Source organism: Corvus cornix, chromosome 6 (genome assembly GCF_000738735.6).
Source record: "Corvus cornix cornix isolate S_Up_H32 chromosome 6, ASM73873v5, whole genome shotgun sequence".
NCBI lineage: Eukaryota > Metazoa > Chordata > Aves > Passeriformes > Corvidae > Corvus > Corvus cornix.
This window is the reverse complement of record NC_046336.1, coordinates 25,080,890-25,099,087: the sequence shown is the minus strand read 5'-3', so window position 1 is coordinate 25,099,087 and position 18,198 is coordinate 25,080,890. Positions and strand designations below refer to the sequence as shown.

General features: G+C 42.0%; 1 protein-coding gene across 4 annotated transcripts in view; it reads left to right on the top strand.

The window, feature by feature from the left end:
• Positions 1–18,198, top strand: part of RASGEF1A (RasGEF domain family member 1A) — a 156,579-nt gene that overhangs the window by 123,501 nt on the left and 14,880 nt on the right. For 3 of the 4 annotated variants that reach the window (XM_010400892.3, XM_010400891.3, XM_019286677.2), the window contains 2 exons: positions 7,983–8,162; positions 14,485–14,613. In XM_010400892.3, coding sequence (XP_010399194.1) covers positions 7,989–8,162; positions 14,485–14,613 — 303 coding nt within the window. In that variant the 5' untranslated portion in view covers positions 7,983–7,988. Of the gene's footprint in view, positions 1–5,484; positions 5,564–7,982; positions 8,163–14,484; positions 14,614–18,198 lie in introns of those variants that run through there. The other variant, XM_039553906.1, reaches the window with a different exon arrangement.

Sequence of the window (18,198 nt, the reverse complement as noted above, 5' to 3'; positions counted from 1 at the left end):
AAATTACTATAAAGAGTGCATATTACACTAACATGCCTCTGTTATTCCTTGCTGGAGTCAAAATCAAACCTGAATCACAAACACTAAAAGCAGCTAAATAGGTTTTTTGTGCCTTTTCTGCCCTTTCTTAAAAAACAGTGAGAAGGCTCCATCACCTCCTGAAAACACACAAATTGCCATTTATGCATGACAAGTTTTAGCAGCTCCTTTAAGCAGAGAAGGCCCAGCCCACATCTTTTTCTGAGATCTTTTCCTTTAGTTCACTCTCTAACTCTCCTCTGCCTTTAAATGAGCTGAGGTCCTCAGACTCTGGTAAGGGATCTCTTGTTACATCCTTCATGCAAAGTAGAACTATCACCCCTTTATATTTTTATTTTATTTAATCAAAGCTGATTGATCCACACCGATCAAGAATATAATAAAGATATTAATGATATATTACTGTGTTGTTTCCCAACTGAATCTATCTTAAATCTTAATCATCAGGCAAGATAATTCCTAAAAACTACAGATTTCTGTGACTAGAGTATCCATGAAAACCAAGAATTTCACTAGTAGTGAAATTGGCAGCAGTGCCAGAAGAAGCATTAAAACCTTAGTCATTAGTTAACAGCCACACACCAGTATCACAGGCAACTCGTGTGTCAGGTTATGTTAAATCTGTTATTTTGGCAGAAGCACAAAAAACTGGGGATTAGCACCATGTCCTCTCTAAATCCTGGGGAAGGCCTTTCCTTTCAGTCCAAGAGGGAGCTACAGTACCGAGCATCAGGGGAAGATCTGTTTCACACTGCCCAGCAGAGAGTTATTCTCAGTGGTGTCAGAGAGCTGACCTGATGCCAGGGAAAACGCAGTTTGCTCCACAGATACAGAATACAATTTTCACAATTAGTTTTCCCTTTCAGGTAGAACCAAAAACAGACATAGCAACAAACCACATCTTAAGTTGCTCCTATATTTTCATCTTGGTTTGCTCTTAAAATTGCTGGATACCCAAGAGATAGAGTGGGTCAGGACCTCTTCAGCAAAACATTTTCAAAATGGAAAATGCCATTTTGAAATTACAGCATCCATTGGCTCTGACAAAACTATTGTGTGGAAAGATTCATCATGCCCCAGGGCACAGAGAGGGAGACAAAGGCATGGTCAGTACCACAGACTGCTGGCTAGCATATTCAACCTTGCTTCAAGCTTATAAAGCTTTGCTCGGTTCAGAACCACTATTTGAAACTCTTTCCTCCCACTCCCATCTGCTGCTATGTTATTAATGTGCCATCAAGTTATTCTGCAGCATGAATCTCTGAAATTTAGAAGTCTTGAAATTCATCTAAAAGTGGTTTGAGAACAGCTTTTAAATCTTAAAATTTGTGTACAACAAGGAAATCTTGAACACTTGTGCAGCCCTACAAATAAGACCAGAACCCAAATGTTCCCTGAAGACAGCCACCTGAGGCTTTGAAGCTCTAAATACATTCTACTGCTTAAATGATAAAGTCTTACAAGTGGTCCATACTAACATGGGTCCATGTAAAAGCCCTATCTAAGGCCATTGTTGTGAAGTTTAATGGCATTTCCTGGACAAGTTCCTTATCTCAAGTCCAGATAAAATGGTTCAGTCTATAACCAGGCCTATCAATCCATAAAATCCATAAATATAATGCACACGTTTAATACAGCATTCCTTTTCAAATTCCAAATGACAATATCCAGCTGAATACCTTAAAGCCTTCCACAACAGGAAGAAGCAGAGCACTCTATACACCTGTAACTATAGCTGTGAAGGTGGTGGGCAGGTTTCTGCACTGCTCTGTGGGGATCATGTACCAGTGGAAGAGAACGTGCAAACACAGTCACCCTCTATACCCCGGCCACTTGCGAGGCCTGTAGAGCTCTGGGTAACAGCTCAGACTCACCCTCCAAGTAAGAAACAAGGCTAGGCACTAAACCCAGCAGTGCTTCAAAGACCTAAGCAATGTGCTCTGTTCATCCTACTATGTACTTAAAAGGGTGGGAATGGACAGATGAAGACTTGATCCCATGTTGGTATTTAATCAACAATATGACCGATGCCATACACAAATAGGTTAATTTTCAATGCCAGTTCCTCTGGCTTTGTCCCTCTTTGCTTCCTTCAGTGCAGATGCTGGGGCTTTAAAGCATGTTGACATACTCTGTTAAATGAAACCAAATGTTTATTATTAACAGACTTGTGTGGAAGGTGACCAAGCAAGTGACTCGAGTAGCTTGACAATGAAAGCTCCAAGGGCAGCATTTCTAGGAGAGTCTCTTTGTAATTGACTTTATAGCCTCAGATCAGCATTAATGACATTTGTAATGACTCATTTTTCTTAAGTACAATTACATTTTAAATATACACACAGGCACATTTGAACAAGTTATTTCCAAAATGCCATTATCTAAGACAAGTGGAAGAAAATTCAAGTTTCTTCTTCCCTGACTGTCTATAATCTTCACTCTCAAAACAAGCTCTCCTTCATTTTCATCCATTTTTCTTTGCTAAAATTTCTTGGTTTTACCAAACTAGTGGCCAGCAATTTTCCACTCGAGATGTAACTGTACTAGGAAACTGTATTCCAACACAATAATGCAAAAACTTACTGCCCAAATATAAGAACATACAAAATAAGTGCAACAGCATGAAAACATCCTTATCAGCATCTCACAGACGAATACTGAGGGCACGGCAGGATTAAAAAATTTGTCGGCCAAGTGTCCATAGCATAAGCAGGAATAGAACCCAAATACCTCACGTGTCAATCCAGGTCATTAATCATAAGATAATGGAACTTGTTAGGGCGATGTTAGCCAGTGTGAGAGGGGCTGAAGCAACCTTGAAGGTTGAGACAGTCACAGCATGGCTGCTGCTGACTCACTCTGCAGCAAGATGCTGCTCTGACCAGCTCAAGTGAACCACAGCAGTGTTGCCTCAAAAGCAAGCTACAGAACGAGTACAGGCTCTGCTGATTAAACTTGCTCTAGGGTCCACCCACCAGTAACATGAGGCAATGCCTGATGGAAACATCTTCAAAATGCAAGCAATTTGCTGAGGAACAGAACTTACATAACTACAAAAACAATTAGACCTCAGAGAGTTTCTGTATCAACAGATTTCAACACTCAGAATATAGATAGCTAAAGGTCATCATCCACACTTTACAGAAGGGGAAATGAAACAGAATGATAACATGATTCATCTATTACATGTTGTATGAGCCGAATTTAGGCCTTCAGCTCCTCTGATTTGTAAAAAACTACCTTTTCAACAAGACTGCACAATACAATGTCCCCAAAACCAATCATAGTGAATCGGAAAGGAAAAAAAGACATTTCACTGAACTTGTATCCTAACAAACGCCCCAACATTTGTATGCACATACCTAGGTATGTATATAAACAAGAAATTTACATGCATATGCTCCTTTACCTATAAGTACAAAAAAGTCTGAACAGACTCTGCTGTACTACTGAATGTAGGAATACGGAAAAACACCACAGTATAGATACAAGTCACAGTGAAGAGAGAGCATGCCTAGCTAGCATAGTTCTCCTTAATTCTATTAGAATGTTTCTTAATTCCTACATTTCTTAGTTCCAGTGACAGGACAGATCTAATTTCTGATGTCAAAAAACCCAACAAAACCCCAAACAAACAAAAAGATCAGGGGTTATTTTTACAACAGATTGAATCTGTGACTAGAGCTCAATTAACTATGTATGTTTTGCTAAGATTAATGGACATATTCTTCTACAAGCCTCAGCAAATGTTTGAGTAAGGTGGGAAAACAGATTAGCACAGAAACAGAATGAAATTCAATACCTGTTTTTCAGGCATATTTATTTGCAGGCTTGCTGGTGTTGTTCTTAGCCGTAAATACTAGATGAGGTATTAAAAGATATTCATAGCATTCAGAACGAAATATTATCATGTTATACAGTGATAGCCTACGAATTAATACCTTCTGCTTTTGATAACTCTTTATAAAGAACTTCATGATGTTTGAACAAGACTTAACAAAACTTGTCCCTCACCCTCCTGTGGCATTACACAGTAAGGTCCTAACATGGCAGTGCAGCAGGTCAGACCACTCACTGGATTCCAACCTGGGACTGCCACCTGGAACTTGCTCAGTGTCCAAGGCAGGCAGTGGACTGTAACTGAGGAAAGGCTCAGCATTAACAGGCATCAGATCTGCTACAGCACCTGCACTCTCTGAAGGTTGTGGAGTACAGCTAAGAGATGGGATTGACACTAACAGCAAAGCAGACTGTTGGTGGGGGCAGGGGGGGGGGGGGAAAGACTTTTCAAGTAGTCGTTTAAAAGAAAAACCTCATTGCAAATAAGGAAAATCATCTCTGTAGCAGATCTGTTAGAATTTGGAAACCAAGAAGGAATTTAGTAAGCAAGCAGTAAAGATGATGGGTAGCTACACGTCTTTCCAAAATTAATGTGTGTTTAGGATGGATGACAGTGCTTGTTCTCAAATTGTGAGCAATCATGAATGTTATGCTCCTGAGTATGTGCATGTGCCTAAATTCGTGTGCTGTGCCCACCTACCTAGAGCGGCATGCCTACTTCCAAAAAGGCTTTTCCTACATTAATCACCATGGAAACCAATGAAGGCTTCTGCTACATATTCAAACACAGCAATTAAATACATAATTTTAATAATAAAAATAAATTTAAATAATTACTCGAAACAATATACCGACTACTAAACCATCCCAATTCAAGTAAAATGAAAACAGGGTGGGAAAGATTTGCTTGTGTGGGGAAAGGCTGCAAAGATGGCAACCCCCAGCTGCGCCTGGGTACAGGTGGGGAACTTCGTGGGGAGGCTGGATGCAGCCCGGAGCCTTCCCCACGGGAGATCAGGTTCTGCACAGGCACCCGTGCCCGTGTGTGACACAACACGGGCTGGTTCCGCGTCAGCCCTACGGTTTGGGACCAGGGCTATCAGATGGCTGGCTCAGGCAACTTGAAAAGAGAAACAACTCTGACCGAGGGAAGAATAAAAACAATTATCAGCGGGGAGGTCTGGGCGATGCCGGAGCAGGGCGATGCCGGAGCAGCGCGTCCCGCGGCTCTGCCCGCCGACGGGGCGCCCCCGGCAGCGCTCCCCGCGCACCGGCACACGCGGGGGAGAGCGCAGGCACCCGCGCTGTGCTGGGCGCGCAGAAACACGGGCGGTCTGGTGGCTTAAAAACGTGTACCTGGGGGAAAAAAAACACAGAAAAGGGAAAAAACAAACAAGCAAACAAAAGGGGGAAGAACGAACAACCAACCAACCCACCCAAGCAGAAAGATCAGATGCCCAAAGAAGAAAAGGTGCCGCGGCTCCCCCGCGGCAGCCCCCGGCTGGGCGCGCCCTCCCCGCGCGGCCCCGTTTGAACGGGCCCCGCCGCCGCTCAGCCAACGGGGCGCCGCGGCGGCCGTGACGTCAGGCGCGGCGGGAGCGGCGGCGCGGGCGGGCGGCGGAGCTGTCAGAGCCGCGGGGCCCGGTGCCCGCGCCGCCGGGGGAGCGCGGCGCCCAGGAAGATGAGGGTAAGCGCCGCGCCGGGGCGGCCGCTGCCGGCGCCACCCCGCCCGCCACCTGCGGGCTCCGGGGGTGCAGAGCGCCGGGGTGGCGCGGAGCGGGAACCCCCGTAAGCGTGGAAGGCACGGGTGGGTTTGGCGCGGAGCTGCCCCTGCGGCGGAGCCAGCGCCCCGCCGGTTCCGCCACGCGGAGGACGCCAGGAGCGGCTCCCGGCGGCGGCAGCAGCAGCGTCCGGGGCAGGCGGGAGGGCGCAGCCGGGCGGCAGGTGCTGCCGGGCAGCGGGGCTGGGGCGCGGGCAGCGCGGCGAGTGCCCCGGGAACGCGGGGCCCCGGCGGCGGAGCGCGCCCCGGCTGCGGCCGCTGCCCTCCCGCGGGGACAGCCGGCCGAGCGCGCCCCGCGGCGGTGCCGGTAACGGGGTGGCACCGCCGGATGCGGGCGGGGGGGCGGCAGCCAGCCCCGCTGGGAGAGCCAGGGCGGCGGGGAGCGGCACGGGCTGCGCCCCAGAGGGGTCTTTAAAAAAACTGATGCAACAATGAAAGCAGCCTTAAAGGAGTTTAAAAGGCTTGATAGCAAAAGCGGGGTACGTTTCCCGCTAAAGCATCGTTTCAGAGGGGATTTGTTTGATGGTTAGCTTCCCTTAAAAGCCCTGTGCAACTTCGCGTTGTTAGCCAGAAGTGCTCATCACAGCCAGACCATCCTGAGAAGCAGCTTGGGGCAGTATTGCTATGGACCTTAAAAGGGAAAAAAGCAAATTACTGGCGAGTTACATAGTACAGATAGCAAAGCCGTTAGCTTCAGCGTATGCTTCAGCTGCTTCTCAGTGTTGTGTACTGCAAAGCTTGGGCCTAACAGATAAATCAGTAAAATACTGAGTAAGCTGAATGCACTTTTGTGCAGAACTGTAATTTTTAATTTCTTTTGATATGACATTAGGTCCTGCATTTTCTGGTTTTTTTGACTCTTATGTCCTGAACTTCTGAAACTGAACTCCACTCCTCATTGTGATCCCCCTGGTTGCTATTAAACAGCTGCTATTTTTTAACTTACAGGGAATTACACTTCCCTTCTAGCTCTATCATGTATGTATGTACGCAACGGTCTTTTGGTAAAAGCCATAAAACAGTTCTACTTATCAGCTTCACACATAAGTAAATCTGTCACTTTGATAAACAAGTTCTGTTAATACTGTATTTTTTTCTCACAATGCACTTAGCATTTGTCAGAGCTTAAGAAGAGAAAAATGTTCTGTATTCCAGTTGTAAACATGAATGACTGACTTCAGGGAGTTTGAGAGGAAAAATGTGCCTTGCATTAAAAAATTGCTCAGAAGAAGACTTAAGAGTGAGAGATGAGCGCAGTTAGAAACAGCTGTCAGGTTAAAGGTACTGGTAATGGCCTAATCCTTTTCATCTACATAAGTGCTTTTCATCTATGTCAATATCTTGTCTCTTTCAGAGACAGTGAGACAGCAGCTCAAGAGTTAACGCTGCCTTCTTTGCGCTTGATCTCCTAAACAGTCTTGACTATTTCAGCAGCCAGGGGGAACTGTTTTGATGCTGAATAGCATTTTCAACCTTTACATACAGTAGCAGGATGTTTTGTTTAGCCTTCTGCATAGATTTAAGCTGTAGCCAATTTAAAACAAACAAAAAAACCCCTTCAGTTTACTCAAAGACTGTGGTACAGTGATACAGCTGTGGCCAAGGGAAGGGAGGTGCAAACCCCAAACCTTCGTGTGGTTTTTGTGTTGCGACAAAAGGTTTGTATCCTAAGCAAAGATCTCCAAACAGACTTTAAATTGGAGTTGTATATTGCAGAACATGTCACAGTTCCACTCAGTTCCTGGTTTCACATACATGTTAAAAAAAAAAAGGCAGTTCTGTTCAGACAGAATATCTCCCGCTGTTTCCAGTGATATCTATGTGCAGAAGATGCACTTCTGCTAAGACCTGGATTACATCTAGCTGTAGAAGTGGCGAGGGATTTATCATCACGAGTAAAGTGTTTTAGCCAAAGATGTGACTTCAAAATGAGTAAAAAGGGGAACATTAAGGCTTTGTTTGTTTTTTCAGTAAGGCACCACTTCAGTATCTTGGAAATTCAGAAAGCACTCTGTATTTTCATCTCCATCTAGTTTTATGCATAAAGGATAAGAAAAACTGTGGAGAAGGAAGAAATCAAGTGCAGTGAGGAAAATTCTTACAGCTCGTACATCTACAGCCTTAGAGACATAGTTTAAAGTGCATTTCAAACACTAAAGCCAGCTTGCAGATGTGTGACTGCTTGGATTCAGAACTCAGCTTGAATGCTGAAGCTGCCTTCAGTCAAATATGTAATTGTGTTTAATGTATGCCTCTGTAAAACCCACACATAAGACATCCTGAAAGAAAGCTTAACCCTCTCTCCCTTTCTTTGCCGCTTCTGCAGGAAACTATGCCCCAGACGCCAATATTTTCCAGCATGCTTGGTTCCAGTTGTAGTGGGCAAGTGCAGCCAGACATGGGAGAGAGATGTGTGGACCCTGTTTATCAGGATGGGAACCTTGTTTCTGGATCACTGGAGGCCTTGATAGAGCGCCTGGTGCCCACCATGGACTATTACCCAGATGTGAGTAGTCACTGAAAGGTTTTTAATGCCCATGGTTTTACTGCATTAGTATCTGGACTGGTACTTTCTCATTAAATTCTACCTCTGATTCAAGATTAAGATGTAGGCTAAAGATGCATTTATTTTACTGGCAATATTCATTCACTGAAGATGTTGCTCAATAGGGATATTCTCTGTTTTTAAATGAGAGCACTTGTTAGAAAGATAAAGCCATCTTAAACTCAAATGGGTGCCTTAAGAACCAATTAAAAGCAGCATAAGCTACAGAATTTTCATAATTCTAAGCTGCTTTAGCTCTAATGCAGCCAAGATTAACTACTAACCAGCTCCTACCTAGGGAAGCAGACCTGAAAACAGCTCTAGTATTTTTTCCTGTAATTTTCTATGCATATCATAGTTAGGTCATTGGACAAAAAAAAAAAAAAAGAAACCACAACCCAAAATAGATTCTAATTAAAATACTCTCTTTCTCAAGACATTTTAATGGGCCAGTGCTGTAATAATGTATGTTCTCGAGCCTGAAAATGATTTTGAGCATCCTCATTGCAGTCCTCAAAGTGAATAGTACTTATAACTCTGGGGTATGCAGTAAGAATCTGAACCTAGGATATTACTAAGATATCACTTTATCACTTAAAATTACTCTGTATGCCCATTAATGAAAGATATTATTGAAACAAGCAGCCAAAGATCAGAGAGGCTATATAACATATAATCTACTTCAGCTCTGAAGGAGGAGCAGCTATGACAGAAGTATCCCAGCACTTTGAAAAACAAAAGGGAGCAGGAAACTGCAGTCACTATTAACTTGTATGTCAAACAATGTTTGTTGTAGTGGGCCATCTTGTATGTTTCTCTAACTTGTGTAGAACATTTTATTGTGGTCTCATTTAAATCACAAAGTCCCTCCAAGCTCCCACATATAACACCACACATCCTCACAGTCATCACCCACAGAAAAGGGACTCTCCATGTGAGAGTTCAGTGGTAATATGCAGCAGAATTGCTGGATTATGGATTAAAAAAGCAAAACCAGCATAGTTTACTATTCCAGTTCAAAAGTAATCCTAAACCTTATATTTAAGTGTGGCTAACATACAATTGTGCTGTCAGTACCAAATCCTTTATGAGACTTGGAGGGGTTACCATTGGTAGACATTAAATCTCCGTTCCACACCCCCAAGTGCAGAGTGTAGAACAGATGCACAGAAGAAAGCAGTGGGTAGAGAGCTGGCGTGGTATAACAGTGGAACAGCTTTAGGCTAATCCAAGGAGTCAGTTCCTTGTCTTTTGTGTGTTACTGGAATATGGTTACTTGTTACTTGGATTTCGGGACTGTAGCTAAGTTCTTTAAGCAGCTGCTAATGTACATCCCTTATTGTACCTTGTAACATAAAATCTATTTATAACACAGCTACTCTGAAAATGGTTCCATAAAGTGAGTATTACTTGAGGGGTCTACAACTTATTTTGGAATGCTGCTAGTTTCCATGGTGCTATCCCCTTCAGAAACATGCAAGAGTGAATTACAAACCAAGCAGGCATGGATCCCACCCTGCAAGCTGCAGTTTAAATAGACAGCCAGCTCTCAGCTGAGCATCCAACAGAAGCAGTCAAGGGGAGCTCCAGGGAAAGAGACAACAGCATTAAACCAAATTCATCTCTTCTACAGCATAACACATACCCTTTAGTTAAATCAGATCACCCAATTTAGCTGAAAGGATTAATTATGAGTAGATAAATAAGCTCTGAACTTAAGGAAGGAGCTGTATTTGAGTCATCTACAAACCCAAGTTTTCTATTTCACTCTGAACTTAAGGAAGGAGCTGTATTTGAGTCATCTACAAACCCAAGTTTTCTATTTCACTTCAGTTACATGTTTATACTTCATTTCATGCTCATTTGTGGTTTTAGGGGAGTTGCCACAGAGGGTTAGTGGTAGCCATTTAGGCTGATATCCTGTCAGAAGAGTATCCAGTTCTGTATGTTCAAGAGAGAAGTATCAAAACCTCTCAGTCTCATGTCTCTGGCTACTCATACACAGAAAGGCAGCAAGGTATCACCAATTAATTCTCACCAAGAGAAGCTACTGGTAACATTAGAGCAGAGGTTACCTTAGTTTCAGAGTGACACAGTTGTAATGGCAGTACTCATCCAAGTTTTCTGATTAATTTGTCTGAGCACAATGCTCAGAAGGCATTCCTGCCTGTGTGCACATAGAGCTTATGATCACAGTAACCTTCTGGACTGAAGAAAAGGGAGTGGGGGAAAGAGTAAACACAGAGTATCTTTCTGTGCTGGTTACAGAAGCAAAACAAAAATGTATTTGCCATGTTGGCAGAGCACAGGCAAGGGAGGACAGGAAAGATAAGCGCCTACATTTGTGTTCCACTCTTTTGAGTCTTGTTTGTGTGCAGGGACTTGCTCAGCACATAGGAAATGTATACTCCTGAGACAGAGGAGTTCAGGAGGTTAGGAATGGAATGTACCAGTCTGCAACCCTTGTGCCCAAGCAAGAAAATATTTGAAGAAAATATTTCACAAACACAAAGTTTCAGAATGAGCAGTGAGGGCACACAGATAAATTTTACTTTTTCCCTCCTCCTCAAGAAGTCAGCAGTGCATTCTTGGGTCAGAGAATAACAATTCCTTCTTTAGTCTTGTGCACTCATGCTCTGTCTTTTTTTTTTAATATAATTCAGCTCATCTCTTAGCAACAACTTTAGGCACTAAAGGAATCTGGCTTCTTATTCTCTTGCAAAGCACAAGCCCCTTTTGTGTCTACTTATGTTCTTCCAAGTACAGAAAGGAATTTTTTTTTTTTTTGCCTGTCCTCCCAAATACCTGTCACTTTCAGGATAAATGGAGCTTAACTTTCACTCTTATAGCTTATGGAAGCATTTTTTAATCATTCTTTATCAAACCAGCTAGCTTCAGAGCTAAATTTCCTTCTCCAAACCATCCTCTTCATGGCCGGAGGACTGCCTGAGAGACTGTAGGTTTTTACACCGTTAGAACATTTAGCCTATCTGTGTACAGTAGTGCAGATGCAGCAAATCTATCTTGATCTAGATAAGGCATATGACATTAGTATCTTTACTATCCAAAAGAATTGTGTTCCTAGCCACTGAGACCTGCCACTAAGCTGAAATGCAGGGCTTAGTTCGGTCTGAAATTTCTTTATTGGATAAGGAGTGGCTACTAGAAGAGAGGCAAGGAAATGGGGGGGTCAGTACTGCTGTCATTTTTAATTTGGTTCTTAGTTGTAGTCCTTGTCTGTGTCAGTAATAAAAGTATCAAAAAACTCTCTCAATTTGATACCAGTATAGTGTAAACCAGCATATCTTGATTGACCACACTGGAACAATTTTGGCTTCCAAAGTAACAAACCTAGTTCCAGTGAAGTGACTTTAAAAAATTGAATAAAGATACAGCAGATGGATTCCAGAAGGAACAATTTGTTTCTCAAGAACCTAAAAGCCTAATGCTGTCTGAAAAAACATTGCATGGGCCCAGTACAGCTATTACTGATTACAGAGACACATCAGCAAGCCTGAAATGGAAAGTACACACTGTCATGGCCTGTATCTTCCTACATCTTGCCAGTTCAAAACTTCTATGAACATCCTGTAAAACATTATCAAGGAAAGCAAATAAAAGCACAGGTCATCTCTCTGTGTCACACTTTTCTTGCTGTGTGAGTGGCCCTTTCTCAGAGTCACTCTGGAAAAACCCTGTGCCACATCACACAAGCTTCCACCAAGGATACCAATGCTAAAATTACTACAAGAAGCAAAATTACATCTTTGCTTGAAAGAATGTGTTCCTGCTTATCAGAGCAAAGGTCACTGCCAGGGCAGCGTGGCTTAAGTTGTGGTTCCCTGTACATACACATACAGACATCTTTCAGACAGGCCTCTCAACTCCCAAAGCAAGAATGTGGGGAAGGGATCAAAGTGTCAAGTCCTTTTTTTGTCTCCCCCACCCATCTCGTCTCTCAAATGCAAAATAGAGTAAAAGTGAGGGCTGCTTCAAGTCTTCAGTGCAAAAGTTTTCACACAACCCAGTGACAGCTGACACACCCAACATTAAATTCCTGTTCCACATAGTTCAGACTCACAGATTTAAGTTCAGGGACAACGACGATAGCAATGAACACATGAGATAGCTGCAAAATATAACAGAGGATAACTAGGCATAGTTAAACACACAAACACATACCCCAAATCTCACAACCCAACACTATTCTTTCTGGTGCTTGCATTCTGAGTAGGAGCATATCAGTTTAGGAATAATTTTCCTATGCACAAGAGTAGATGATTTGATATGTTGTCCCATAACACAACCAAGTCCCCTTTTGTGAGTTAGGTTAGCTTTTCAGCCTGATTTTAGTGCCCATTACACATCACATACACTACCCATAAATTTTGATAGAATTGGTGATTTTCATGTTTTTGTCACTATAAACTCTGAAATTCTGGAGAGACATGAAATATCAAACAGAAGCCTAATTTCTTAGATATCCAGACATACACTTGTGGGCCATGCTTGCCACCATGCCTTCGAGGGGGGAGGCCTTGCTCTCAGTGTCCTGTCACTGCCCTGCCCACCTGCTCAGTCACCAAGAGCTCTATTGTTAGATGGCCCCACAGTCCATCTTCTGGAGGCATCAGTGGAAGCACTCAGGAACCTGACCTAAACTGTCCATCCAGTTAGCCCTTCTCCTCCTCTCTTCCTCCATTCATAAACAACAAGGCAAAGACTATGGATAAACCCTGGTTTTGGTTGTACAGAATTAATGCTATTCCTAATTTAATACATGAACCCCAGCACTAATAAGATCCTCAAATCAGAATGAGCATTTTAAATGCCTCTGCTGTATCACACTCCACTCTGTTCTTTTGTCAGCTTCCTCCAGAAGCTCAGGACAGAGTGGTATGTCTAGATATGTGTGTAATCTATTATATTTTTCACTCAGTCCCAGAACACTGTGACTTTTAGGGGTTTTTTTTTGTTTGTTTAAAAAAAAAAAGATCCTTTTGCCGTGATATTTGGTAGTTAGTGCTAAATTTGTATTACAGGGCACACTGAGTACTAGACATGTGAAAACATTTTTCATTAATAGCACATTTTATTGTGATTAGAGAGAGAAACACCATAACCTCTTTGGGGTCATAAAGATACCATTCTTGTTTAACTACAAGTGTGTTTTAGAGACTGCAAGGAACAGAATTTGGTAGCTAGTAGTAGAGATACTGTATGTTAGACAACTGGTCCTAAGATTTTAGCTGTCTCAGTTCACTTGCCCAGTCCAAGGTGGTACAAGCTCACGCTGACTATTTAAATGCACTTGTCTGTGTCCTGCAAAGTCACATTACTAAAACATGGTCAAAGTAACAGTGCACATTTCAAACATAAAAAAGGTTAATTGAAGTACTTGGTCAAGGAGATCCACTATAATTTCCCAACTCCACATTTTGTCAGAAAGCCTAAGGGAAAAAGGGAAGTACTTATGAGATGCTACTGTCATTAGTCAGGCAATTACAGTCCAATACTGAAGCCCAGATTCAAACACTGAACCCAGACTAGGACACAAAAGCATCCTCACTTCAATTAAACTATCCAGAATATGATACAATGGATACATGTCCAGAGTACCATACAATGCATCACAGCTTTTAAATCTCAAATGGAGAGGTTATTTCTAATGAGACATCATCATTGTTGGTATTTATTAGCAGTGTTCATATTCAAAAGACTCTGAAACAAGCCCCAAAAAACTAAAGTCAAACTTAAAACTACATTATTGTCATAGGCCCCCAATCTAAGTGAAAACTTTTGTCAGTGACTGTGGGGAGAAAGGAATAAAAATCCCCATACATTAAGACATTACAGCTGTGGTTTGGAATACATATGAAGCAGTTTCCTGCAGCTCAGTGAAAAACAATCACTCTTAAAGAAACAAAGCAGCATTAAATAGTGGTGTTTAAAAGTCATAACATCCTACATTAGACATATTTCATTTGTGCTTTTGGTAAGTGATGACTAATTAGGCACACTGAGTCTGGCATTTTAAAAGGAAATCATTTGATAATTGGAAAACCCCACAGTTAACAGCCTTAAAGCCTATAGCATTTCCTTTTAACAGAGCTAGAAAAGACCAACATTCATCTGGAGACAGGAAAAATTACAGAAATTTTAAATGGAGGAAACTTACATTCATAGGTTACAGATTAGTTTTTCCAAGGAAGACAGATTAGTTTTGCTAAAGTTTTTCAACTTGCTTTGTTATTTTTGCATTGTTTCTTTTCTCCTTCCACAGAGAACTTACATCTTCACTTTCCTGTTGAGCTCACGAGTCTTCATTCACCCACACGAGCTCCTGGCTAAAGTGGGGCTGATCTGCATTAAACAGAAGCAGCAGCTGGAAACGGGGACTGAGGCAGAAAAGGTAAATGGACCATTACATCCCTCAGTTAGCTGGGCTGCTGTCACTTATTTTCCACTCTCTCCTCATTGTAAAGCTAAATAGACTGATAAAGAATAATATGAAATTGTAATTGGCATTTGCTGCTGGATGCACTTGTATTTGGGCCTTTTTCCTTGAAGTACCTTCACTTAATTTGCTGGCCACATTTGCTAGAGGTTATGCCCTGCCTTACCAGTCAGCTGCAGGTCAGTGCTGTGCACCAGAGCAATATCTGCCATGAAACCTGCCCAGCAAGCTGGTTTGCACTTTTGAGCTTTGACCAAGTAAGGAAAATCAGATTCTAGAAGAACCCTTTCTCCAGTCAGCCTCACCATCCTATTAGATTTAGCAATAACCTCTGCTGTTAGGTTATTGTTGGGGTCAGTATAACAGTAAATCCGAAAGTTACCTCTCACAAAAATTAAAGAGATGCACTTATTTAAAAAGGTAGCCTACACTGACATGGTTTACTACAATCAGTTAAACCAAACTTACATCCATCTAAGTGTCACCATTTGCAAAGTGTGTATTAAAAGACTTTGGACTGAAATTGAAGTTCCAGGAAAGTCCGAGCTGGGAATCAAATAAGAGTGACAGAAACAGGATGGTACCAACAAGTATTTAAAGACCTAAATTGTTTAAATCATGGGCATGATTTGGAACCTTTCTTCTCTGACAAGAAATTACATGCTCACATGCCTAATCTTCAGCACATTAATAGTCCCATTTTGTTTTCTCCCTGGTGTGTCTGTACTCTGAGTGAGGAGCACAAAAGGCAGCCCTTGTTGGTCAATAAAGAGTTTTTGACAGCAATACTGACCTAAGGCTTTTTCTCCCATACTATTCCTGATGTGCAGCCTCTTATTAACATCACAGAATTGCTCCACAGGACAAACTAACCATGGTGCAAAATTTCATCCAGGTCAGTCCCCTGATCTGCTCTCCAAATATCTGCATAGCTCATCCTGTAGGTGGCTGGGGAAGCCAAGGGCCGGGGAAAGAAGGTGCCAGGACCACTGCATGCAGTCCTGTACTCAGAGGTGATAATTGTCCCCAGCACCACTACCAAACTTAATTTGTGACTGAGCACACTCTGCTCTGTAAGTTGTAATGGTTCCTCAGCACCACGTAGCTAAACAACAGAGATGGGAACAGCTAAAAGATGCCAGGACCATCTGAAATATGGAATGAGTCAATCTGAGCTGTACGCAGGGAAAGACTGCTGTGAGCAGAAAGTGTCCAAATACATCTGTGAAGTACTTGGATTTAAAATGAATGGGATAGAAGATGAAACTTTTGTGAATAACACTGCACTTCAGAGATTTTCAAATGAAAGCAGTCTCTGGGGACTAAATCAGCTGGGTATTTAGAGATACAATACTAATTGTAAAGTAGTATTAGTGTGGCTTCTCAACAGATGTGTTAAAAAGTCATGGCTTCCTAGTAGAAATTAAATGGCATTATATCCTAACAACAGGATGTCCAACAGAGCAGCTCATATTCCAAACACCCACATTCTTTCACCTGCTGGCAGCTTGGAAATGGGCCTGCAGGAAAACCAGCAAACAGCAGGGTGACAATAAAACACTTTTGGGATGTGGCTTTAATTTACATGCTCTTTCTACTATGCCCTTGATCCATTCCTACCTCCTTAATATAAACTGTAATTTTTTCCTGCCTTCTAAACACAAACTTCTTGGAAAACACTACCTAAACTTCTAACATTCCTCTCAAAATGCTACTTTACTGCCCTCTGCTGCAAGCACCTGTTTTACAGAACAATTTGGCCACTAGCATTTGCAAACATTTGTTTTTCTACATGGCAACAAATGAAATCTCATTTCACATGCAGGATAAAAACTCTTGACTCAAGATACTCTTAAGTATTCAGTCATAATCCATGAAGGTATCATCAGCTACCAGCACCTTCTAATTAAGTGGCTGCATAGCAGGAAATAGCTGACAAAAGCAGTTAAAGCATCTCTGATCATTTCTGATAGAGTTTGCTTATGCAAATCTCTTAAGACAAGCGGGACAGCTTGGTGCCCTGGATAGCATGTAAGCTGAGGAAGCAGCAAGAAACCAGGTTTTGAAGTTACACACCACAATACTTATCATTCTGTTGGTTTTGACACTACTGGCTAGCCAAAGAGTTCTACAGAAATACAACCCAGAGAAAAATGTATTGAAAAGAAAAACACTGTGAGGTGTCTTGGAGGCTGCTTAGAGTCCTTTTAACCGCTCATAAAAAGCAAGAATTTCACAGTTTAAGACATCAATTATAACATACAAGTCAGTAGTTAAGACTGACCATAAAGGAGAAAACTTAACTCTCCATAAGTGCATCAGAGATTGGAAAGTCTCAAATGAGATTATCAGGGAAAAATCACCTGTATAGTATTATTGAATGGAAAAAAAACCCTGTTTTTACCACTATGGTACATTTTTTCTGCAGCTAGAGAGTATTTTATGTATCTAAAGTTAAAGAAGAAATAACAGGAGAATGTAGAAGTTAGTTTCTATTAAGTCTGTTTTACCAGTCTTTGAATATGTAAGTCCCTTCAAAAATTACTATATCCCCTGGGTTTTGATGCCAGTAAGTTCTCCTTTTTAAAACCAAAGAATAAAAAAATACTCATAACCAGTTCATTGCCATTAAATCTTTCCTACAAGCTCAGTACTGCTATTGCCCTCCTTTCTCATGAAAAGTTGTTTTTCAGTCCTGTCTTGTCCCATGCAGAACAAGGTCAATCCACAGTACTTAATAGAATTATTTTTCTTCTCAAAGAAATATTTGTGGGAGAAGTATTCCCATGGACTCCAGAGAATTCTGTCAGGCCTCACAAGGGGAGGCTCGTGTCTGGAGTAGGACTAGAGAAAAGTAGGTTGGTAGGTTTATTGCAACCATGACAGAAAGGAAACTGTGCTGCTACCCACAGATCTGTGAGGTTTCCATCTGGGTTACCACATGCACCAAGCCTGTCACGCTGCTTTGGGCTTCATCAGAGTGCACATGAAACAGAAATCCCATGTTCTGCTACGCTGAGGTCTTTTAGCATTGTTCTCAGAAAGTGTACACCTTATTTTCATGAGTGGTAAAAAGCATCTGATGAAACATTAAGCTTTTTTAAACCTGAAGAGTGATACAGTTTGCAGTTTGTCTTGCAACATTCCTAACTTTCCATACTAAGAAGGCAGACCATAACAACTCAAAAGTAGATACAATGGAAATCAGTGTTCATAAATCACTGTGTTTTAACCTGTGCATGGAGTATAATCTGGGGTAATTTGGCTGAGTACTACAAGCACAAAGCTTCACTTTTCTCCTTCAAACCTTTTCCTTCTATATCAGTGCCTAAAAAACCTGATGAAATATAGCCTGGTGTTACACTGCACCTACTTCAAATCATGACAGCTAATGCTACCTCTTCAGTGGGCTCCTGGTCTTTAAGGAGCAATCTTACACACAGCAGCACTAAAAAAGCATCAGCTATGACTGATTTAGTCTCTTCTGCTGCTGGGGTCAGTCTAGACAACCCATAAATTCTTTATGAACTGAGTGTTCAT